The sequence below is a fragment of the Molothrus ater genome, chromosome 6, assembly GCF_012460135.2.
Source record: "Molothrus ater isolate BHLD 08-10-18 breed brown headed cowbird chromosome 6, BPBGC_Mater_1.1, whole genome shotgun sequence".
In the NCBI taxonomy this organism is placed as follows: Eukaryota; Metazoa; Chordata; class Aves; order Passeriformes; family Icteridae; genus Molothrus; species Molothrus ater.
In genome coordinates this window covers 47,335,940-47,361,000 of record NC_050483.2, presented here as the reverse complement: position 1 = coordinate 47,361,000, position 25,061 = coordinate 47,335,940, and the positions used below count along the sequence as shown (strand labels likewise).

General features: G+C 41.4%; 1 protein-coding gene across 2 annotated transcripts in view; it reads left to right on the top strand.

Annotated features, from left to right (window-relative positions):
- Positions 1-24,674, top strand: part of PRIMA1 (proline rich membrane anchor 1) — a 50,707-nt gene extending 26,033 nt beyond the window's left edge. The window contains exons 3-4 of one of the 2 annotated variants that reach the window (XM_036384820.2): positions 2,482-2,611; positions 20,184-24,674. In XM_036384820.2, coding sequence (XP_036240713.1) covers positions 2,482-2,611; positions 20,184-20,283 — 230 coding nt within the window. In that variant the 3' untranslated portion in view covers positions 20,284-24,674. Of the gene's footprint in view, positions 1-2,481; positions 2,612-16,817; positions 16,875-20,183 lie in introns of those variants that run through there. The other variant, XM_036384821.2, reaches the window with a different exon arrangement.
- The last annotated feature ends 387 nt before the right edge of the window (positions 24,675-25,061 follow it).

Sequence of the window (25,061 nt, the reverse complement as noted above, 5' to 3'; positions counted from 1 at the left end):
CTGGTTCTTTTGGGAGTTTCCCTCTCAGCTGACATTTCTTGCTGCACACAGAGGAGTCATCCAGGCTCAGCCTTCCCACCATCATAAGGGGATTAAATGCAGTTCTTCCTCAGATGATAATTGTGAGGAGAAATGCATTAAGGACATAGAAATGCCAGGGTATGAGGGCTATGTGAACACATACTGAGAAAGACAGAAAAGCACATGTAACTGTGAGCTTATTGAAAAAGGAGTGGACATTTCAAAGGAAGACAAGATTAGCACTGCATTAATAAGAAGTAGAAAGATAAAGTAATTTTTTAATTTGAATGAAACCACGAGTCACTAGGAAACAGCTTGGTAGCTTCCAGCAGGATTTCTTGTGCTTCTTTTTGAGTGCCCAGTCTGGACCAGTGGGGGAATGAACTGAGCCAGGTGGTGGATTAGGCATCACTTCCACATTAGCAATTCTTATTTTTCTGTCATTAATGACTGCATCTAGGAGTAATGTTTACTATTCAATTCCACATATATCTGTTTATTCTCCGTGGAAAAATACTGTGACAGACCATCAAGGACTACATGGTGTACAGACATGTGACAAGCCTGGCTTTATATCCTGCCTCTGCCATTTGTCAGTGTCATTTATTGTGCTGAGAGCAGCCCAGGCTCACCACTGTTCTGCTTTCTGACTAGTTTGGTTGATCCTGTCTTTGAAGAAGAACAAGGGCTGGAGAAGGATAGCCCCACTTCTCCCATCTTCTGTGCTCTCATCAAATTTTACATGGCACCTGCTGATCAATGTTTTTCCTTTCACTTCACTGCTCCCTTTTGTGTTTTTCAGGACAGCACCAGAAGGGTAGAGTTGACCTTGACACTGCCTGCTCCTTCATGCAAACATTTTGTCATCTTTGAAATGCATTCTGTTATGGAATGTAACATTGAAAACTCCCAGAGAATATTAAAATCATTAGCTTTATCAAAACACAGTAAATAGTTCCATCACGCACTGAAAGCAGACTTCCTCAACTGACAGTAATAAAGTAGAAATTCAGTTGCTGGGGCACTCTAGAAGTGAACATTGTCAGAGGGGAAGCTGGGAACCACTAGCTGTCCAGCTGTTGGGTTTATTTCCTTAATTGCTTCTTATAGTTCTTTACCTAGTCTTTTCCTAAGGTGCTGCTGTAGATTCCTTGGGGTCAATGTTGCCAACTCCTCTATACATCTTGCAATTGGAAAAAAGAAGTTTTCTCAGGAATTGTGTCATTTATTATTTAATCTATTGAGTGATAATCTAAGGGTATGTGTATCTTTTCCTAATCAAGCACAGGAGACAGAGGAGATGTCAGACCACAATAAATGATACTGGAGTGATGACATATTTTAACTTGTGCAGCAATTTGTGATATGTACTGGACATTTAGAATATCAAGTTAAACAATGAGACTCATAAAAGAGCCTTTTGCTATATTTCATTCTCTCACCTACTTACTTGAGAATATAGATAAAGGCAGTCCCATCAACTGATTCATTATTAAATGTCACTTAAGGTGACCAAAATTCTCATGGAATTTATGTGGTTGCAGAGGCTGTACTAAGGCTCTCTCCTCCCTCTGCAATACACTGATACTGCTCTAGGCATTGGCTATGACTCACCATCCTTCAGGAAATGTGTCCCCTGAAAGCATGGGAAAAGGAACATAGCCCTGAAGGAAAATATTTTAACTAAATGTCACCAGATACAAAATATTTCTTGTGTTGAGCGATACTTAAATAGATAATGCTAGCCCTAAATGTAATAAGAAAAATATAATAATAATAATAATAATAATAATAATAATAATAATAATAATAATAATAATAATAATAATAATAATAGCTTATATTTCCACAAGTTAACTTTTCTTAATGTTAACATATCTTGACAACTTGGCTTAGAATTCAAAGGTAGTGTAAAGCAAAATAAGATTGTCAACTATAATACTCTGAAAGCAATTAGTAAATGTAATAGAACTCATATTCTTTTAAAACAAATCCCCCTTCCTCACTCCAAGGTTACAGTAATATTAGCTACAATACAGATTGGTAGGCACTGCTTTGGCTCCCAACTAACCTCCCCTAATGGGGTTTGAAGACATGCTGTTATCAGCATATTATCCCTCTCTAAAATTAAATCTGATGCAGCTGGAGACGGTGAGTGCAGAGGAAGATGTTTCCCTCAGGTAGCAGAGCTGAGCCTTTCTCCTTTGTGCTGAGTACCAGGTTTAGATAACACTGACACAGAGAACTTGGTCATCTGGGGACTGAGACAAGAAATATTTAGTACCAATAAGAGAAATTGATTGCTTGGGGAAAAGAAAGAAATGGGTCCTAAATGTGAAATAACATCTTTGCATGTATCTGTGGTCCTGGTGTAGTGCTACTGCTTGAGTGACTGAGCATATTTGATAATACCCTGTTGATTTGGGAGAATTAATGCATTTTTCCTCTCTCTTTTTACAGCTCCCAAGTCTACCTTTTGTCCCACTGAAGAGACCTGGTGGCCAGGCCTGGTTATTATCATTGCAGTATGCTGCGCCACACTAGTGTTCCTCTTTGTAGTTGTCATCATTTGCTACAAAGCCATAAAAAGGTAAGGCTCCAGAAGCTTTTACTGTGCTTAGGGCAATGCAGCCCCACAGAGGCTGACCCACGGCTTGTCTCATGATATCTTGTCTAGTTTAAAGGCCCAAGACTTGTCTCATGATATCTTGTTTAGTTTAAAGGCATCCAAAAGGCCAAATGCATCCTGTAGCCAGTGTGTGTTTTCATTGGAAAGTCATTTCATGTACCATATCCTGCATGTGTAAAGGGTGTAGTTCAATGCACTCGTGGGCATAAGGAAGAGAAAAACTAGAAACAGGACAGAGCTACATTGTTCAGATTAATAAGAACTTGCCTAAAGACAAATTGCTGCAAAATGCTGGTGAATGTGGAGAGCTTTGGCTTGGGCAAGAGTAGAGGTAGGAAACACTGTACTACTTGTATTTGAACAGTACTTGTGGTAATGTTCAAAATTTACATGTGGGATGTGAGATTCTTTGCCCAGGCCCATTACTAATTTTAGCATTTCAAATTATTGCAAACTCTTATAGCTCAAAGTCCATGGTAATATGTGTAGTTTTTCATTTGGAGACTGTACTTCTAATATATTCTTACTTCAAAATTATAACCTACAGATGAAATTCAAAATCTCTCTGTCTAATGTAAAAGCCTCTGTGATGCCTATGTACAACAGTGTGTAGTGGCCATTTCAGCCCACTGTCTTTGCAATAGCTGCACTTGCCTAGGCCTCAAGTAGTTAGGAAGTATTGACTTCAGTTACACAGAAAAATATGAGTGAAAATAATTTTTTCTTAAATAAAATAAATAAAAATTAAAATAAATAAATAAAATAAAAATTTCTATTTCCTCTTAAATAAATAAAATAAAATAGAAATTTATATTTCTGGTGGAAAAGGTCAAAACTTTAACATTTCCATTTTAAGATTCCAAATGCAAGCCCAAAGGGTTGATTTAGAAGAGAAAGTAATTTGTGGGAATTGTAGGCCAGATGGATGAAGGTTCATTTCTCCTCTGTTGTATTTAGTATGGCTCTGACAACACCCCACAGCTGAGTGAGTGTTTGTGGTGTCACTGTTTTATACTGTGAGGGTCTTGGCTGGGAGCTATTGGTACATCCAGGTGACCCAGCCTGCAGTAGAGAATGCAGGATTCCCATCCATAGCTCTCATGAGACACTGCAGTGACATCTGAATCTCAGCTTGGATTAAATGACAGTTTTTTTCAACTTCATGATTTCTGAGTGATAATATTTTGGAGTGAGGCAAAAAGGAAAATAAGTAAAATTACTTTTCATGAAAAATATTATGTGCATGCAACATGATTGCAAGATTTTGTTGAGCCTCGGTGGGGTTATCACAATGGTGGAGCATTGGATGTGTTTTGTGGTTGTTGAAAAATTTATGCAGGATTTGAAAGAGCATCAAAAAGGGAGAATTCCAGCAAGAAGAGAAAGTCTCTATTTTAGATCTTATTAAATTTGCATAAGTATTTTTGCTATTCTAGTTTAGCTAAAATGAATGTTTATTATTTTGGGGGAGCTGGAAAGCTTTCACTCTAGCAACTGCACTTCAAAAAATTATCTTTGGAGGACTCAGATTGGCATCCAATTGAATTGGTAACACAGTGCAAAGTCTCACACTTGTAGTTTCTGGTTTACCATTGCTACTCATTTGTATTTGTCAATTTACACCCACTGCCAAATTGTGAATGATTTGTGTCAAGCTGCAAAGTATCTGTATGAGAGCAGAAACTCTCCAGGGCAACTTGTGCCTCACGAGGAATTGCTTTTCAAATCTGCTGTGATGCTGGTAGATAGGAGCAATAGATGGGAGGAACAGAAATTAAATTAAAAGAGACAAATTTAGAGCTGCCTTGCAAAGGTTTGGGGAATTCACATGCAGTCTCACGCTTTGTTTCAGTGCAAAATAATACCAATACTTGATGAAGACACCCATTATTTGTCAACAGTATGAATATCAACCTATAAGTCAGCTGCTTGAACAGGCATTAGGCTCAGAGAAGAGTGAAAATTCCTCTTAGATCTTCTTATTTTTGACATTCACACTGCTGACAAATGCTAAGCTGAAAACTGCTCAGATGTGGAATGGACAGCTATGAAAGAAAATCGTATTAATTATAATTTTACAGGGTAACTAGAGCATTTCTTTTCATCAATGAGTCCTTGCTAAGACAGTTCTGCTAAAAGAATGCCCTGAAGGGCCTGGCAGCATTCCCCAGTAGTTCAGATTTCTTGATCCACTGTAACAGATATCTGTCAATAAATGCTGGGATATAAGATCAGACGCTTCACAAGAAAAGCATCTCTGGCTTCAACACAGTATTATTACATATCATTGAGCTGAATTGGCTTTAGCTAATGTGAGAAATCCTCCCTCTGTTTTTTGCTGGAAGGTAGAAGTGACTAGAGAAAGAGTAAGGGGATTAATCTGGGTAAGGCAAAAGCCAAGAGTTCCTCCAGTGACTCTTGGCTCCATAATCCCAGCTTCTTGGGCTCCATAACCATGCTCTGCCCTGTCCTTCCTCACCCCCTCATCCCCAGCTCTCCTCTGCCCATCTCCTGCAACTGGGACCTCTGTCACTGCAGCACCTCTGACAGATCTGTCTCCTCCCTCCACTGAAGAGGTGCTGAGGAGTGAAGTTACAGCAGTCCTCTGGTTGTAGGGTGTGACAAGGGTTAAAGGCTTTAGTAGCAAAGTGCAGGCAGGGATTTATTTGCATTGAGTCTGGCTTTGTAGTATTAATCCCTCACTTTCGTAAGAATCAAATTTGGAGTAAAAAGAAAAAAGAAAAATCCTATTGTGCTTAAGTTGAAATCTCATTTACTGGTTTCAAAGGGCCAGACCCAGTCAAACTCTCTTATGTCTGCTTTTCTGTAGCAGGAAGAGAGGTAGTGACCTCGAGGTATCATAACTCAACTGTGTTTTTATTCAATCTATATATAAACTGTGTCTGCTGGGGTAGTCTGTTTTCCCTCATAAAAGCTAAAACTTCAGTGTATCACCAACTTTAGGCACTAAAGTGATTTGTAATAAAATGCAGCCTAGTGGATTGGTGCTTCTCTGTATATAATAACTACCAGAACTAAGCAAATACACTTCTACCTCCATTTCTGCATCCACCCTGGAAATACTCAGGTTCTTCCATATGAAATGGTCCTAAGAAATGCTGAAATCCATCCCAGTGAATGGATTTGACCTCTCTGGTCCATGAGGGGACTTTCACCAAGTTGCATCCATCAACTTTAATACTCAGATGGGTTGAACTTTGGGAAGATACATATGAATTGATAGTTCAAAGGTGCTTCAAGCAACTTCTAAATTTCCTCTCTGTGTGGCTGGTGACTGCAGCATTGGACACAACATGACTGGCACACCAGGTACAGATGTGTGCTGCTGCATAGACCTAGCACCAGAGGAGACCACACATGATATTATGTTGGGCTGCAGCATGGTTACATGATGAAAGCACCCTCAGTTTGGCAGTGGAGAAATAGCTATTTTCTATGGTCTTGGTGTTAGAGGGGTATTTCCCCTTTTTAAAAACATTTAGATATTCTTTTAAGAATTTTCTCCATAGCACATCAGAAAAAAAATTAGCAATAGTCAGTTAACACCACCTGTGACATTTGTAGACTTCTAGGACAGCCTAATCACTGGCTGGGGCTCAGCCTCACTGTAAGCAGTGGGACTTTTCCATACATTTCATGGATTAAAAAAGTGATCTCACAACCAGTGATTTCTGTAACACATAGAAAGAGCAGATGAATAACCGCTTCAAAATCTAGAATGCTTCCAAGTAATTCTTTACTATGTCTTTGTCTGTGAAAACCTGCCATTCTCACTTTTTCCCCAAAAGACTGTAATCAAGAAGTAAAGGCAGGAGGTCTAAAGACAATCCATAAACTAACACAGGGTGGAGAAAACCAGATTATTTCAGTTTTATGTGATTTTGGGGTTCGGGAATGTGCACCATGAATGCCAGCAGCTCTAACAAAACTTCCTCTGGTGTAAATCAATGCAGATTCAAAAACAATCAGTGGAATTCAGTTCATTTTAATCATCTCTGGAGGTGACTGTCTCTTAAGCTTTTTTTAACATCTTCAAGTACCTGAATAATAGTAAGACACTAAGACTGGAGGGAAGAGGGAAGTAAACACAGTAAAGAGGATTAACAAGAGTTGTTTGGTAAATAAGCAAGTGAGATGGGGGAGAGTGGGACATGCAGTGTGTAATCCTATTTCTGCAGCTCACTGGTGTGTCAGTGTCTGTGAGGGGAGTAAGATATTTACATAAAAGGGAAAAATAAATCCCTGGCTCCCTGTATAAAATTAAGATAACAGAGCCATCTGTCAAACCTCGAAGGGAAAAGCAAAGCTGAGCATCCTGGTCTTTATGACAAGTGATGTGGCACCTATTCAACCTGTCAGGGAGTGTTTCAGATGGCTTTCAAACATGTGAAAAATATATTCTCAGTATCTCTGGAACATCCCTGTAGTCTGAGATGACCCATGAGCAGGTCACTGTGCCTGGTGATGTGGCTCCTTGGTTCTGCTGGATTTCAGGTAGGATGGATCCATCTGTTCTCAGATGTACTGCAGGGGTTGCTGCCAAAGAGCCCTCCTGCTAGATCAGCAGGGAAAGTGGGCTGATGATAGCCAAGCTTTACATGATATACCTTTTATTCACTGTTCTAACTTTGTGAAGCCACTTTTATATGTTTCTCATAGTCTGAGAAAAAGGTACCATAAATGCCTACATAGGCACTTCCTTAAGGAGGTGCTGAGTTCACCTTCAAATAATAATTAAATGGAAGAAAACATTGTACTGAAATAAAATTGACAGGTCATATTTAAACTGTCTTAAAATTCATTGCTCAGGTATTTTTAGGGTGCTTATCATTTGTGTATGATTTATGGCCTCTGTATACTGCAGAGTTTCAGAAGCAGGAGCAAGGTTCTGAAATTTGGCTTTGTTTATCAAGATACTTGCAAGAGGAAGACACTGAGACTTTCTAAGGAGGCCAAGAACCGGCAGTGGGGACTGTGGTGAGGGTGCCCCATGATGCAGGGATTTATGTCCCACTAAAAAGGGTCATAGCCCTGCACTTTTTCCCCAGCCAGTTTTGTACCACTCACTCCCCTAAAGAGAAAGAATTGTGTAGTCCTCTACATGGTAATCTCCTATGAGCCACTGAGACTAAGCATGGTCTAGTCCAAAGTCAGTACTAATTGCAACAAAACAGTGCTATTTAGCCTGAGCAAAGAAGACAGAATCCTAAATGTACTTAATTGCTTTGAAGAGCAATTCACAGCATGACTGATGACAGACAGGTCAAGGTGAATTTAAATTGTTAATCTCTCCTATTCTCCCTGACACATTAGAGGAGTTTGTACTGAAATGGTGCCTTAATTCCTTGCAGATGAAGGGAAAGACAGTAATTGCTTAGAAGATAGAGTGAGATAGTTGGTGGAAAGGATAGATTTAGAACTGCTGTTTGAGTGGGAGATGCCCAAAGGGAAGAAGAAGGTTTGTGGGGCAGATCTCTGTGCCTTTGATGCAATTCATTGGTGCCAGACCAGATCAGCTCTGCAAAAGGGATCAATCCTTAAGAAGTCATCCCTAAGAATCATAGAAAGGCCCCAGGAATGTTACTGAGGGCAGCTGAGAAAAAGGCAGACTTTAATATTTTGGAAAAGTAAGGAAAAGATCTTTGCATTGTGGCCTGGGTCCACTGTCTGAATGTTGGTGTTTATCAGCAACAGGATTAGTATCAACCACTGGACACCACTGTCCAGGTCTTCTATCACCTCTAACCAAAGCCCAACATCCCCATGTGTTGCTTTCCCTCTATGTCTAATCATCTCCCCGTGGTGAATTGACTCCCATCCTTGGAATAAGGCTGCAGATTATCTACTAAAGACAATTTAAGTACTCTGAGCAACCAATCTTTCTGCAGGAGACCCCATTTCTCAATCATCAAGAAATGAGTTTGTAAAATCACTGCTTGATGAAAACTGAGTGCTAATACAAGGAAAATCAATTGTTCTTCCAAGCAGTATTGAAGTCTGGATGTTGGTTGTGCAACTTTTGAGGGTAGTATTTATGAGACAAGCTGTTGAAGAGCTTTACAGCTTGACCAAAGCCCAGTGGAGATGCCAGAACTCTGCTGTATTTATTCTGCTGATTCAGTGGCATCAGTGGGGATTTTGGACAGGGGACTGGTAGTGGGTGCTGCCCGATGTTTTTGGGTATATCAAGATGGAAAAGGATTGGTGTAATTTTTTAATATTTTTTAATAGAATATCAAAAGTATTGCAGCTACTTGTTAAGCTCTTTTGACAGTTCAAGGGCTGATGAGTGAAGTGGATAAAAGAGCCTTTTACAGCAGTGCCCACATGGGCACTGCTGTGCAGAGCAGTTTGTTTTGCTCCTGTCTGTGCAGAATGTGTTGGTCAGAAAAGCAGAAGGATCTGCTCTCCAGTGCTGTCAGTCTAACATTTTTATAAGTACTACATGTTTTTGTAAGTGTTGTAGGGCAGGATTGCTCTGTCTCTTCTAAGTTACACAAACTCACAAATTCTGCTAGGGAGAAAGTTTGTGGTCATAAATGGATAAAATACTCCACTGTTTCTCATAGCCAGGAACACTGAAAGCCTCCAAGAGGCTTACGTCTTTAGCATAAAACAAGTGGTCCAGTTGTTTCACAGAAAAGTCTCTTATGGATCATTTTGCACTTGTTTACTCCTAATTTGTGATATATTGACAAAGCTGCCAACAGAAATCTGTAGAGAATTATGGTCTGTCCTGTGACAAATGAATTTTTCAGTGTGACCAGAAACAAACTTGCCACTTTTTTCTGTTTTCTACTGCAGATGAGGGTGCCACACTAATGGGCAGAAGTCTACCCTTACAGCCAAGTATTGTTGAGAGTTCTGCCTCAATGCAACTCTGATAGCCACGGGTGGATTTTATACACTTGTGACAAAATATAATGGTCATGCTGGTCTAATTATATTGGTTGCAGCATTCCTGATTTACCCCAACACAAATAGAAGAAACAAGTTAATACTAGAGCTTTGAAACATACAGGAGAGGTGCAAGGCTCACCATGATGTTTTTATTACATTTTTCCTAAAGACAAATAAATATTTTTTTCTTAGGCATTCATTTAATTTTTAGCCAGTCATACTTTCTGTAAGCTGATGTGAGGGTGCTTGTGGCTGACCATGAGGGTGAAAAGCCAAAGCTGTGGCTGTGGCATACCCAGCACACTGTGCAGAGACATTTGAATAAACTTTCTGTCTTGATTATCTGGAGTATCCAAGTTTAGGACTCAGCTTAGGACCTGCAAGAACCCAGCAGCAACAGCCTGCAGTCTCAATATTTTTATGATTGAGAGAAAATTGTACCCATGGTAGTAGGGTGGGGGTGTAGATCCATACTCCAGCTCCTTATGACCCAGAAATTCCCTGTGCACAAAAATAATCCCAACAGAAACCTCCTTGCTGGCCTTATTGCCACTTATTTCCACAAAGGTTTTGCAGTGCATTTTGAGTACAAGCAGTAAAGCCTGACTTCTCCACTGGCTCAGCAACTGCAGCTCCTGGTGAGTTGAGTTGGTTTTGGGGGTCCTAGCTGAAGGGAGATCACATCTCACACCCCCTCACCTTGTTCTACTATTTGCTGCCTACAGCTGCATTGTCCAGAGAGCAAAGGCACAGACAGGGTCCCTCTCTGCATATCTGTGACACTCATGGGGTGCACATCACCCACAGCCACACCTGAGCCCCTTGGAGCTGTGCTGCCACTGCTTGAGGGGCTCTACAGTCTGATTTCTGCTGCCTCTGTCCTTCTTTGTCCACAACCCCTGTACTCAGTGCTCAGCATTTCTCGTGCTGTGGGGTTGCTAAGCAGCACTCAGCTCCCTGCTCGAGAGCCTTGCGGTGATGGGAGACACGCACTGGGGCAGCGTGGGCAGAGCTGCTGGGGTGGGAGGAGATGGTATCTGCTGGGGTGGTCCCTGTCCACAGCACCCCTGCCTTGCTCTCACTCCAGAGTCCCCTCATCAGCAGGCACATGGCCACCCCCTCTGGTGTGGCTGGGCTGGAGAATGATGCTGCTGGATTGTCCATCTTGGAGAGCTGTTGGCTAATTAGCCATGTCAGAGAGCATTCGTGGGGATGGGCATCACAACATCCATGCCCCAAGCTAATGCCAGGTGATGGAGTGGACAGAGGGCTCTGATGTGTGTGAACAGGTGTATGCAGAGTCTGATCCCAGCTGTGTGAGAGGTAGGAGTGGGAAAATAGGGTTGTTCCTCATTCCAGCCTTTAAAGAGGCCATGAAAGGAGGACCCACGTGGAGAAATTGTGCTGCCTTTGATGTCTGCTTTTTGAGGCAGTGGCATGAAGCCTTTATGAAAAATATTAATACTCCCAAGCAGCTAGAACTGTAGTTTCTTTCTTTCACTTGCTCTGAGCCCTGAGAAGCCAGTCTGGAGACTGCTGAACTCAATTCTTCCTCAGAAATTGTCCCCAGTTACAATAGTCTAAAGCTGCACAAAACCAAACCTTTGCATAGACATCAAAGTGAGCAGGACTTGCTGGTTTCTCTGCCTCTTCATGGACTTGTCCCATTGCACACCTGGAGCATGGGAAGGCTGGGACCATCCTGTGCAGTCCATGGACATTGTGTTTGCATTTATCCTGCAAAGAGCAGGGCCTGGCTGTGAAGACTCTTCATTGTGAGTAGAGAAAGCCAGAAGCAGCTGCATGAAAAAGCAGTGGTCTCAGTCTGGTTGAAGGCAGAGACAGATTGCCTCAAGTGCAAAGTGATCTAGATATCTGCAAAGGTCAGTTAATTTTATGAGTTTTAATTTTCTTCTCAGCTCTTTGCATTTATTTGTGTTGCAGACACTCTTCTTTCTGTAACAGAAGATCTGCAAAGAATTTTTGTTCATTTCGACAGAAATTTATCATACTACTCAAATAGTGTCATGAGATTATATTTAAATGATTCTGTGAAACAGCAGTAGCTTCATTCTTCATTCTTCCATCATTCAAGTTGCTGCCTATGTTTGACAGTGATTAAATGGCAAGGTAGTTATCTGCATTCAGCAAAATATCTGGACACAAAGTGGCATAATTTGGGGGATGGAAAAGCCCATTGCCTGAAATGCCAGTTTCTACAGTCACTTGCCTGATGAGGGGCAGGCATACTGTCCTTGAGAGAGAGCAAGAGAGCAGGGAAGAGCAGCCCTTGTTCATCTCCTCTCTCTGTCCCTTATTTCAACCCCACATTTTTCTAGTACTGATGCCCACCCTGACCCAGAGCACAGGCATCAACAGCCATTCATTTTGCAAACGTGGTAGGGAATTCCTGTTCTTTTTTTCCTCCTCCACTTTCCCTTCCAATATGGACATGTTTTTGTAAGGATACCTTCTAATGTTTTTCCAGTTTTCCTAGTTAATATTTGTTAAGCACTTTGAAGATAGCAAGCATTGAATAGTTGTTCAACCTGCTCCAGAAGGCCTAGAGAATTTTAAAGAATTAAGAGGGAGATCTAGCTTTGGGTTTCCACTGGAGTTGATGTATTACAGAATGACAGATAAGTTTGTTGCCCTCATGCCAGCACCTGTGAGAACATGTATGTCTCGGTTTTGTGGGGGCAGATCGTGCCTAATGCAGTAGAGTTACAAATAATCCCATTTTTCTGGGTGGAGCATACATTTTCCCATCCCAGGCTGGTCCTGCAGTGCTTAGCAGAGCATGGTGCAGTGTGAACTGAGCTCCATGACTGTGCCTCAGCTGCCTGCACTGCTCTGCAACAGGGCAGGCCTTTGAGGAGCAGGAGTGTGCCCAGCTCATCCCCAAAGGGCACTGCCAGTGCATACTCCACTGCCAGTATGGCCATGGCCATGACCATCCTCCAGTCATCTTTTGGCTTTGTTCAAAGTGCCTTCATTTCACACATTTAATGTCTTTTTTTAAATTTATTTTTAATTTATTTTTTACTTTTTATTTTGTTTAGTAGCTTTTTGCCAGTATGAAAAGCTGGCATTATGAGTTCATTTTTTTACATTAGTCTCATTCATTTTTCTCCTTTTATAATCAAAACATATTGACAGTGTATTCTACACTGAGAACACTCAATGGATAATGTCAGCTGTAATTTCCCTCAGTCAATAAAACCTTTTAAAGATCATTAGAGGGAATGCAAAGAGTGGGTTATTATGTGAGGGGTCACTGAAAGTACTTTTATCAATTATGTCAGTTAATTGTCCAGCATCATAATAATAAAGCTGCTTCTCTTCCTTAAGATTGGTTTCATGTAGGATCATAATTGTGAAGTTAGCTTAATTGAAGACTTGGTAGGAAATGGGATTGCATCCATCACCTTTGTCTCCCAGGGACAGATCTTCCTGTGTAACATCAGAACAAATCCTCCTCAAGTCCAACAAAGTCTGTGGAATTACTCTGACTTTGCACTGCTGAAAATAAATGGAGACTAGATTCCACTTCTTAAATTTCACATGTGGCTCAGCAATCTACTGTAATTACTTGCAATCTGAACAGTCCAGATCCTGCCTTTAGACATACCCTGAGTGACTGCAGCAGGCTGAGAGAGCTGCATTTCTGCAGGAAGAGATCTGCCCCCCATGCTTTGCAGCCCGAGTGCACCAGCTCAGGGAGCCTCTTAAGTGCTGATGAATGGCTGCCCAGCAGTATGGATTTTTTTTTCCATGAGAGAAACACTCAGCAAAGGCTCAATCCATGCACAGAGAGGGGAATTTGAGTGTGAACCATCCCAAAACAGAAATCGCCCAGATGCCATCAGGCCTTAAATATACTCCAGAAACTGGTCAGCTAAAACTGGCTGTGAGGCAGAGCCGAGTTAGCTGTAAATTGCAGGCTTCAAAACACTCACGTGAACAGTCAGAAGAGAAGAAGCTCTCCTTGGGAGTTGGTATCTTGGAGCTATGTCAAGCTATCCTGCAACATGATTTCCAGAGCTGTGAAAGAGACTTTCTCTTTTTGCATAATCATCCTAGCACTATATAGAGCACTTGCACAGATCTTCTCCCCCTCTCCACACAAAACAGACAGAAAAGGTCTGAAGATGTTAAAAATTGTATGATTACTTGCTCTTGTAAATATTATTTATCATCTGACCACTGGTTCAGTTTGGCTAAGATTGAAGTACTCAAAGGTCTCTAGGGAAAGAATGGCCTTTTCTAATTCATACAATAGTTTTTATTTGTTTTCATAAGGGGCAAAGCAGCTTGAGGAAGGAGAACTCCATCAAATGTCTAAAACTGAAAATAACCCAATAGACATAGTCCTTTCAAATGCTGCAGGTAATATCATCCAAGATACCTATAACACTTTCTAGTTTGGAAGAGTAAGTAAAAAAAAATCATGTATTGTGATAAAAAGTAATAAACACTGGGACAAGACAGTTCGTAGGTCTTTTAGATGCTGGACTATCTAAGTAACCTGAGTGGAGATGGAAATACGGGCGATACAGGTAAAAGCTTTGGGAGACAAACACTGAGCTGTAGTGAGCGTGTTGCTAAAAGTTGTCCAGATGGAGCTGCTTTTTATTATAACTGTAAAACATTTGCTTTGTATGTGGGAGGCAGTAGAGCCAGTAACCTCTTCCTACGAGTAATGAATAGTGTACTGCCTGTTTTCTGGACAGATAGATGGTCACATATGGCCATTAGCTAATTTAATGGAGAAAAACTAAGGTTCCAGAGAATTTTCATCTTTAGGGTTTCTTCTTTGACTTCTGTCTTCACATTGTCAAATAAAATATATCCAGTCTGATTTTTTTTTCATGTTTCTCTGAGACAGTGAAAGGTAGAAGTCAGAATGTGACTCTTTCCATGATTCTGAAGATTTTCACCAGAGAAGTGTCCTCCTCCAGCATGAGCCCCAAATGTCTAAGCCATAGCACCAGGCTAGCCAGCAAGGCTGACTGTGTGTGGCTGCACACAAATTTAATGGCTGTGTCCCTGAAAACAACTATTGTCAATGCACTGAGCTCCTCTAGCAGGAGTCCTCTTCACAAACCAGTCTTAGGAAGCAACTTCTCCTGTCGCACCACTTGCTCTCATGGAAGGTGATTCCCCTCTGATGACTGAGGCCAGCATGAATCAAACAGTTGTTTGATGAACGCCCCCAGTACTGAGATGTAAACAGCCTCCATTCATGTTCTTTATGTTCTTATAAACATTCAGATTATGCAGAGTGATGGTCTAGTAATTGAATAACACGACAAAATGTATTCTTCCATTCCTGTCTGCTAAATAGGGATGCATTTGAAGTGTGACTGTAGCCCACACATCATCGTGTCTGGGCTTCAAGCAGTGAAGACTAGCCTGGAGCTCTCAGCAGAGCTGCCACAGGTACTGCTAGCATCGTAGCCCTGGAGATGAAGCTGAGTGGAAATAAGCTACACAGATATCTACCCTGATTCTTGGACAACTTATTGTAACCCAGAAAGATGCCACTGCAGCTTGATCTCTACTGGTATATAGGCAGCTTGGATATTTCTGGGTGCTTCTATTTATATGTCCCCTGAGGACAGACCAATCCTATGAAGCAAATGGGTGTATTGTATGAGACCCAATTTTATTGAAAGTTGTTATCTTTTGTGTGTTGATAGCTAATGAACTATGGTTATGGAGAAGAGCTTTGAGATCACTGCACATGCAAGTGAAATAGCTCCCTGATTTGCCTTCTCCCTTCAGCCACTTTGCCCCAGAGATTAGCACTTAACCCAGCACATGCCAGCACCAGAAATGGGGCTGCCAAATGCATCTGCCCAGAGAACTTTGTTCAGGAATGAAACAGCAATTAGGAGAGAGACAAGCTCTTTACATGCTACTAAAGGCACCTTCCTGAGAGGAACTGAAAACACAAAGGGATTTTTGGCATGGGCACGCACCCCTTACATTGGCACAAATACAATTGTGCACTGACAGTACAGAGATGCCTTGTAGCCTTCACCTTTGGTAAAATCTCTCAGTTGATACTGATACCCATACAGTGCAATCTTTCATGTATATATGTATATATAGAGAGATTTTTCCAGTTGGCTTTTACAATTTACGATTTTGTACCACTGTCAGCAAAGAGTGAAGTTTCACTTTGAACTTCTGAGAACTGGCCATGCCCTCCAACAATGCATACCAAAAAAATCAGTCTTTCATCTTCTAGCTATACCTGAAAAGAAGAATGACCCTCTATTGCTGTTTGGGAAGAAACAGTATATGTATTTCCCCAGAGAATACTCCAGGGCAGCAAATCCCCAAGTGGAGACAGGTGTCTCCTGGCAGTGCTGAGTCAGGTATGGGAACCCCAGGAGGAGGTGAATTTGAGATCCTGTCATGTCTCTGCTGCCAGCCCAAGGTCACCCCTTCCTAGCTTAATTGGATTTCCTTGGAACCCAGCCTTCCCAGATGCTGGGCTGGATGCTCTGGCACTCAACAGAGTCATTGCTATGGAGGTAATGGGCAGAAACAGTTTTGCAATGCTCAGGCTGTCTTATGAAATCAGGTTTTATTCTAAACTCTCATCCCTTTCAAGCATGAAGCACCTGGAAGTGTATGAAATGTGGATTGCACTGGGAGTTTTAAACTCTCTTGCAGCTTACAGTTCTGGAGAAAAGTTCTGTTCCGATGTCAAAGTGATCTTATTCTTCCCAAAGCTTTATTAAGCCTATAATGAGGTGTGATAAAGTCATGATTAAATGAGTAGTCTGCTCTGGTTTTTCTTGATTTTGTCTGTGTAGCCATACATGTGAAGTGTGTACAAATGGGACGAGAGGTGAAGCCCTTTCCTAGTACTTGATCACATAATTGCCTGATAAACAGTAGGTCAATGCCAAATTGATGCAGTAGCCAAAGCTGGCAAGGAAGGTTTTGTCAAATATACAAACTAAGTTTTGTGACTAGACATGATAAAGGGCCAAAAACTATGTTTCCTCTAAAAAATTTTCTAAACGTAGAACATAAAAATTGTGTTTGAATGTGCATTATTGACCTTTATCCAGGACTCTGCAGAGGATTGGTACAAGCCAATGTGACAAGCTAGTATGAAATTCTTTGATAAATAAGATATATAATGTGATCAGAACCTCATCTGAAATTTTAGCTTGATGTGTGAAATACACTGTTAAACAGCTGTTTGATGCTTTCTTGATTTTAGGACTCGCACAAGTTAATGCATGCATGGTGGAGAGGTCATTATGGACTCTGAGGCACCATTTCAGGCGTGTGCTAAGCTGTACAGAGTTGCATGGCCAGAGTTTCATTGACAGATGTTTGGCATGAAGACCCAATTTGTTTGCTAAACAATGTATAGCAAATTATACTGTAAAACAGTGCAAACCACTTATTAGTGAAAAGCCTGTTTCGCCTGCCACCAAGTGAGTATGTCACAGCTATGAATAGTTCCCTACTCATTTCCTCACTAATTTGAAACATCCCTTTAACCAATCAAGAGCAACCCTGGAATTGAAATGCATAAATGTGTGTCCATAGCTTATCATCTGAAAGGGGGCTTGGAGTATTACACTTTGGAAGATCATGCACAATTTGGCGTATTAGGCAGAAAATAGGATAAAAGGGTTCTCTTTGGTGTGCAAGAAACTTTGCATGCTTGGATCTCAACAGTGAACAAAAATTGGAGTAAAAAGAGTTAGTGGCACAGAACTAGTGGAACACAGAGAGCCAATGCCCTAATGCAAGAGTGTCGCAGACATCTTTTTTCACTAAATATCCTTTCTTTAGGATTTTCCCTTCTGAGAAGCTGAAGCCTCAGAAAAAGAATGTAAACAATGGTTATCTGCTGCTGTAGAATGCAACAAGTAGATTTTTGATTGGGCCATCTTGAATGTTTATAATTAATGGCCAATCAAGACGAAGGTATCTCGGACAGAGTCCGAGAGAGCTGCCTTTGTTATCATTCTTTTCTATTCTATTCTTAGTTTAGTTAGCTTCTAGGAAAACCTTTTCTTCTATTTCTTTTTAGTATAGTTATAATGTAATATATATGTATCATAAAATAATAAATCAAGCCTTCTGAACATAGAGTCAACATTCTCGTCTCTTGCCTCATCCAAGACCCCCTGTGAACACTGTCACACAAGAGGGCACTTGAAAAATCACAACAAGCCAAAATGACCTTGTTTATCTAAATACATGGGCAAATTTCATCATGGTGACAAGTCCATACCAGCCTGCCAAGCCAGTGATTTAAATGATGTACCTGGGGCAAGTCTGACCCCAAATGCCTGCCTGTTGTGCATTTGAAAACAAATGGAGAGAAGGAGTTAAAGAGAGCAGTCTCCAAGCCTGAACTTTTGCATCTAACAATAGTCTTTTCATTGAGACTCAGGAAAATAAGTGCTCTGTTTTGCTAGCACTAACTCTGAGCAATTGATAAGGCAGAAGCAGAACCTTGATAAAATCTCCCTTCCCCTATTTGCAGGCTCTGAAAAAATACTCTTCCACTGCATGCACGTGCCAGTGGTGTGATATCCCTGGCAACCTGTCTAGCAGGGTCTGCAGAGAGATCTCACCATCAGAGGAGAGCCTCCAATCCACCCAGGTCTGTGCTGGGACACAGAGACCTGAGGAGGGGAAAGTCCAAATTTCAAGACAAATGAAGCAGTACATCTTAAAATCACTACTAGAAAATGCAAAAATGTAGATAAAAATGAGAGGAAGACATTTTTTAACATAAAGAAAAAAGAAGTCTAGTTAGGGAAAGAAAATGGAACTGGAGAGGGGCAGAAACATAGGAGACCAAAGAAAGAAGGAGTAAATAGCACAAAAACAGCAAGTAAAAGTGGCCAAAATGTCATCAATTTTTTAAATTATTGATAGGTTTGGAACTGGGAGAAAAGAAAAACGAAAGAATTTTTGAAAGCAGCAGAGATGTTTAGACAGCCACTCCATTTTTCCTGCCCTGACAAAAGTAAGCACTGCCATCAGATTCTCCATTCTTCCTATCAGGGATGTGGCATGGTGGATGTGTGCTTTCAGTGTCACAGAAGAAAGACCCACATGACCTTGTTTCAGATTCAGACAGGCACTGCATGTTGAGCACTGAAAAACAGTTATTCAAACCCCTCAGTCTCCTTAACTCTTGTCTCCCCTTCCATTTCCATTCTCTAATAGCTGCAATCATGACTAATATTAACAAGCTTTAACTTTTACCAGGTAGAGAGGCACAAAATATCACAATTAAAAGTATTTTCTTTGAGATTACAAGCAAACAAATTTACCTACCTGTAATCACTGTCCATAAAGCTTCCATTAATACTTTGCTGAAATTAAATATCATTAACCATTTTGTAATAATTGCTGTTTGTTTTGTTAAACATTGATGAGAACAATAGCACAGAATGACTGTTGTAATACATGTATCTGGTCCTCTTTTTGCCCTCAGCAACACTTTAAACTCAAGACACGCATGTCTGAAATATCTGTGTGGAAAGCACAAAGCTTTTTTCCTCCTACTATGTTTAAAGCTTCAAGTTAAGCTACTTTTGAGAAGGGAAGTTGTGGGGGGAAGTTACAAGATGGAACATGGTCTGTTATAGGACCTAAGCTCAGGTGTCCCTTTTCAGAGTAACTATAAAATCCTAAATAAATGATTTTACTCTGTGATGTACAGATGATTGATAGCTTTCTGCACTTGTTAAGAATTTCCTGAATTTTCTCACAATTAACAGTGATCCTGGACTGTGTTAGCAAATAGTAGGAGTGGCCACTAAACAAAACAAGAAGGCAATGCTGCTGGAAGTGTGGTAGGTCACAGCAGGCACCATGTTTCAGTCTCTAGCTCAGACGCCTAGAACACAGACACCTCTGTCTGGGCTAGCAGACTAGCCTGCCTTTACTGACAGTGCAGGGAAACACAAATGCCTTGGGCACAAAGCATCTGGCATATTTTGGGTATCCACTTTAAGCTGTTCTGAATCATGTTTGAAAGCACCTGTTTTTCTCCACTGGCTGTGGAGATTGTCGGTGGCGGTCACCACAGGTGTGTACATATCTGCACTGGTCAGATGAGTCCACTCCTAGTGACTGAACACGGTGGTTTCTCATGACCAGTGAGGCACTTGGGTCCTTGGTGGACATGACTGGTCATCATCCCAGTTTGACTAATATGACACTTTGAGGAGAAAGGTCATGACTGCCCCAAGGCAGCATCCCAGCCTGTGTTCCAGAGATGAAGGTGGCCGTGGAGGACATTCCTTCTAGGAGCCTTCATCTCATGCAACAGGGACACCTGTATCCATTAACAGACTAGCATGGGGACACCAAGAGCACATCATGACACCTTAGGATCAGACATGTCACCTTGCAGGTGGACTATGATGCTTGGCAAAATTAGCTGCTGCTTTGGCCTGTGTTCAGAAAGGGAAAAATAGACAGAAGTTTGGTATTATTATGTACCTTACATGTCCTGGCTTTCGATCTGTACTGACAAAGAAGATGTTGATCTCTGTTTTTCTTCTCTCCCTTCCCTGTCTGTACATCACCAAACGTGGGCTCACCCAAGGAAACCAATGAGAAAAGAAGAGAACGGAACCAGTCGGTCGGAATATGCAATGACCTCCTCCCAGAACAACAAAACAGTTGATAACAATGCGGTCGTATAATCCCCGGGAGCCCGCCAAGCGCAGGAGGTGGCAAACTTTCAAAGCACACACACAGAGTATGCAAGGTGGGTGAAATGAGGCAACCAAGGGAGCTCTGTGGCCAAGGACTTAATTTCAGAAACAGCGCACGCATCAGTGATCCAGAAGAGAAAAACAGGCTGCTCTCCAGGCTTGCTGCTGCTCCAGGGGAGGATCAGCTCACCCACCTGGGCTGCCCAGAGGAAAGGCCTCACAAAGGCATAAGCACTGCATGCTGCATCCCATGAAAGCCATGTTGCCATACCTCCCACTCCTTCTTCTTTTTCTTCTTCCTCTCTTCCCCTACTTTTGTGTTTGAACTGAGTGTCACAAAAAGGTTCTGGAGTAGAATCTTTTGAGGAGAGGGTGATCTGTCAGAGTGGCAGTAGTTTATCACAGATGGGTCAGAGGGAGGTGTCTCCCTCTAAATGGGAGGTGTCTCCCTCTAAATGGTGAGAGGTGTCACCTGTGTGCTTCTCCAGCCTATGCAGTTTCATACGCTGATGCTTCATTCTTTTCATTCTTACTATTTCGTTATTTTACAAAGGGAACAAAGGTTTCTGTTAAGCAATCAAGCAAAATTGGCCCGAACTTGTGACTTATCCCAAGAAATTTATCTGTGGTCTGGTGACTATGCAGTTTTCATGGCTGAAGTTTTCAGGCAGAAGAAATTAAAATGTAAGATTTTAGCAATTACCATTGCTATTGAAAGAGATGTTATTAAGATGTGCTTTAAACATTATGACTTCATAATCAGCCTCCTTTTTTGCACCACATTTTATTTTATTCATCTGTACATGTGGTACACAGTACAGATGTGTTCCTTTATGAAACTCCATGTTTCTCTGTGTTCGCATCACACTGATTCCCCAGGGAAACTCCTACAGGAAAGATACTGTTTACATCTTGGTGTGAGTGTTGGGGCAGGATTGTGTTGAAAGGACTAGCAGCCCTTCAAAATTCTCTTCATTCACTGGTTAGTGTTGTTCCCTCAAAGTGTTGAGTCTCCTGAACTGATGCGCTGAGGACATTGCCAGTCTGGCTTGTAGGACCACTTTTGAGGGTCTGGTAGCTGGTTGTGCCCACACTACCTCGGTCTCTGCCTCTCCTGAGCTGAGGCTGACAGTGGTGCCAAGTTCAGCAACAGTTCAGTATACTTTCCATGACATGGATTGCAGACTATTTAAAGCAAAGCTGAATCTACCCAAATTCATTTCACATAGGATCTCAGGTCAGACTCAGTAAGTAGCCCTTAGGATAAAGGTGATGATACTAGTTGAGATGCTGGTCTTTCCCTACCTCCTGAAAACTTTCCTTTGTGTCATATCTCCACCTGTATGTCTCCATTTACCTCTGTGCTGAAAGTAGTGATGCAGTCAAAGACAAATTTATACCCTGGCGTCCTGTCTGGACATAAAACTTTGGTACCGCTTGGTCTCTGTGTCTGTGGGTAACTCCCAGGCACCGATGCAGTCTCGCTCTGGGACCTGGCTGCCCCAGCTGTGTTGTCCCTCAGCACTGCAGCACACCAATACTTTTGGGTTTATATAAGGATGTGCCTGAACTGCAGAAATCAGACCTGGATTTTGAGTGCATTCCAGCCTGTGGTTAATCTGTTCCTGGGATGCAGAATTTGGTGTGATGGTAGAGGAAGACTGTGTTCTGCAGATCTTCCCAAGAAAAGCTCTGGAATGTTCAAATCAGCAGTCTCAGCTCAGGCCCATCTGCAGTTTTCTATGACCTATCAAACAATAGGGTGTATGTAAATACAAGTACCTTTTCAATTATAAAATGAAATGCTGCTATATATTGCTCTTGAGAAATTTATGTAGTTATTAATTTAGCTTTTTAGTCTGTCATCACTATGTAGAAGTTTAACTGCATAAAATTATTTTTTAAAGTTAGACTTTCTTGGGAAGTGAATGCAATTGCAAAAGTGAAAGGAGGCAAGTAACCACAAGTATGATCATTCCCAGCCACATTAATGTTGTGTGCTTGTGCAAGACACAGTGATATATTCTTAGATCCAAAGTGGGATTAAAATTACACAATTTACAATTTGAGTCTAGTATCCCAAATGTTGATTGCCTAAAGCACTTAGCCCCTAAATACTGTAATAAAAATATTGCAAGTATATTTCTAGAATATTTTTAAGCTATAACATTTATTTTGGTGTAGTTACCTATGTTTGCCTTTCTTTTTTTACTCCAGTTGTTTCAGCCTAAATGTGGAAATGTGGCATAGCTTGAGACTGGTTGCATGTTTATCTGAGAGTATAAAGTATGAATGCAGATAAGTTTAGCATAATATGGGCTCAGGATTAGCACTTTTTCCTAAAGGTTGTCAATTTTATTTGTTTCCTAATACAGCTTTAAAGGCATGTTCTGTAAGGTCAAAATCACAAAAAGGATTTGTAGGTCATTATGTCCATCAAAATATGTCTGTTTTTGCAAAAAAAAGAGTAAAAAGAGATGGTCACTAAACTGTCTGATTTTCACTGGTATCAGTGGTAAAATGTCCTCACTAGAGAAGATCCTGATGATGACACAACCCACAAGCAAACCCAGCCTAGGGCCCATGAAAACTCTTCAGGAGAACATAAACTTTAAAAACTTCCTGGAGAGTGGAGAGGCAGGGCATTGCAAGGCACAGCACATGCTGGCTAGGATCTATTTCCAACTCTGCCACTGATCTGCTGTTTACTAGCAAGTAATTTTGCCTCTCTGTGCCTCAGTTTACCCATCTGTATAATCACAATAAAAGTAGGTACCAGCTCTGCAGCAGCATTTTGAGAGAAATACACACGGCTTATTCGCTAGGCGGACAGATATACGGTATCAATATATGCAACATGCTGATAAATGTATTGGGCACATAATTGCCATCATAGTTCTTGAGCAAGCTTTCCTCATGTGCTTTTATAATGCACAAAAGAAAAGCAGCAGCAGACGGGCTGCGAGCTGCTCTTCTGCCTGCCCAGACCCTTTGCTCTCAGCCCTCACATGGCAGCATGGCAGGAGAGGTGGGAGATCTTGCATGGGGTAGCTTTGCCCTTAGATTCCTGCCCAGGTGCAGTTGGGTACATTGCACCAAAGGGATCTTGAGAAAGGCACTAGGAAAAGGGTACTGGAATCAGACACAACTCTTCAGAAAAGGGAGGCTAGACAGGGGATGTCACTGAGGAGTGATTTCTGAGGCTTGCTGATGGGGTTTAACGTTGTGTTTAATACTCTACAGACTACTTGCAAAGCTTATATAAGAGAGGCTTCTGTGTTTCCTTACTGTACTATAATTAAATGCAAAGGGAAAGGAATACATAAGCACTTCACTAGATACATAAGCACTTCACTAAGCAGTGATCCTGGATCTGGGGAACTGGCAACCCAAAACGCAGCTTTACAAGCATTTTGAGTTCCTTTTTAGCCACTAAAATATCAGGGGTAGAAAGCACCTGCCTAGCTTCATTGACAAAATAGTCAAATTCCCAGCAGATGTGAAGGTGGCCAGTTTCTACACAGAAGGTACTTGCTGTGCTCTGACCACCACCAGACAAACTCAGCAAACTGCTGCCCTCAGTCTGAGGGAGAGCAGAAGCTCCAAATCTCTTCTCATGGATCACCACTAGCAGGGAATGCACCTTAAGGGCCTGAGCTGCCAAGTGTTGAGTTTCTTCGTTCCTCACAAGACGGGAAAGTGGAGCTGAGGCCCCAGCCCTGCTGCCCATCCTGTCCCACACCTGACACAGTGGTGTGCCCAGGGAAGCATTTCTGCCTTGGACAGATGCTGCAAAAACAGACATGGAAAGAAAGGGGAAAGTTCTACGAAGTATAAAATATAAATATATTGATATATATCTATACAGAGACCTGTTTGTCCAGTCTTGCATGCTACATGGTCACAGCACGTGGAGAAAGTGGGGGCACCCTGCTCCAACCAGGTCATGACCATTGATGCTGCCAACCAATGGAGAATCAGGCCTATGGTAGATATGTATTTACTATACTCCCTGCACCTGTACAAACAAAAATATATTATTTTAAACTGCAAAATAGTGTGTTTAAATCAATGCATGAATGTAAATATTCTAAGATCTGCCTTCTTGACTGTGTACCACATGTACAGATGAAAACGAATATTGTTTATAGGAAATCTGTATCAGTGGTTAAATGACTAAAGAGAAAAAAATATCAGACTTAATGTTGTCATGTTTCTCAAACAAGCCATTAATGTATATTTAGTATTTAAGGATATTGCTCAATAAGTATGTTCTGTACCAAAAACTGTGTTGCATATACAGATTGTGCAGTACCCTATTTTAAAAAGGCACCATAATTAATTTTTATTTTAAATAAAAATGTACTTGTAAAAACTTAGCTGTGTCCTGTTGGTTATGTAGCTGAGAGCATTGAATGAGGGAATGGCTGCAGTGCCTCTCAGGCACTTCTCTTGTTACCCAAATTTACCAGACATGCTTGAGCACTTTCTGTTGTGGTTTTGGAGAAGCTCATGGCTGCTGCTTGTGCCTGGATGGGTCCTGGTTCTGCCCCAGCTAACCCTGCAGTTCTTGTCCCAGATATCTGCACTGCTGGTGGTGCAGAAACAAAGAGATTGCAATCATGCATTCCTGCAGCCCACCAAAGCTCATTAAACCCTTTCTCTTATGCTGAGGGGCTGGAATAGTCTAGTTTTAGAGTGATTTCTTCATCTTTCACATAATACTACATATCTGTATTTATTTTGGTACAAGACATGATGTTCAC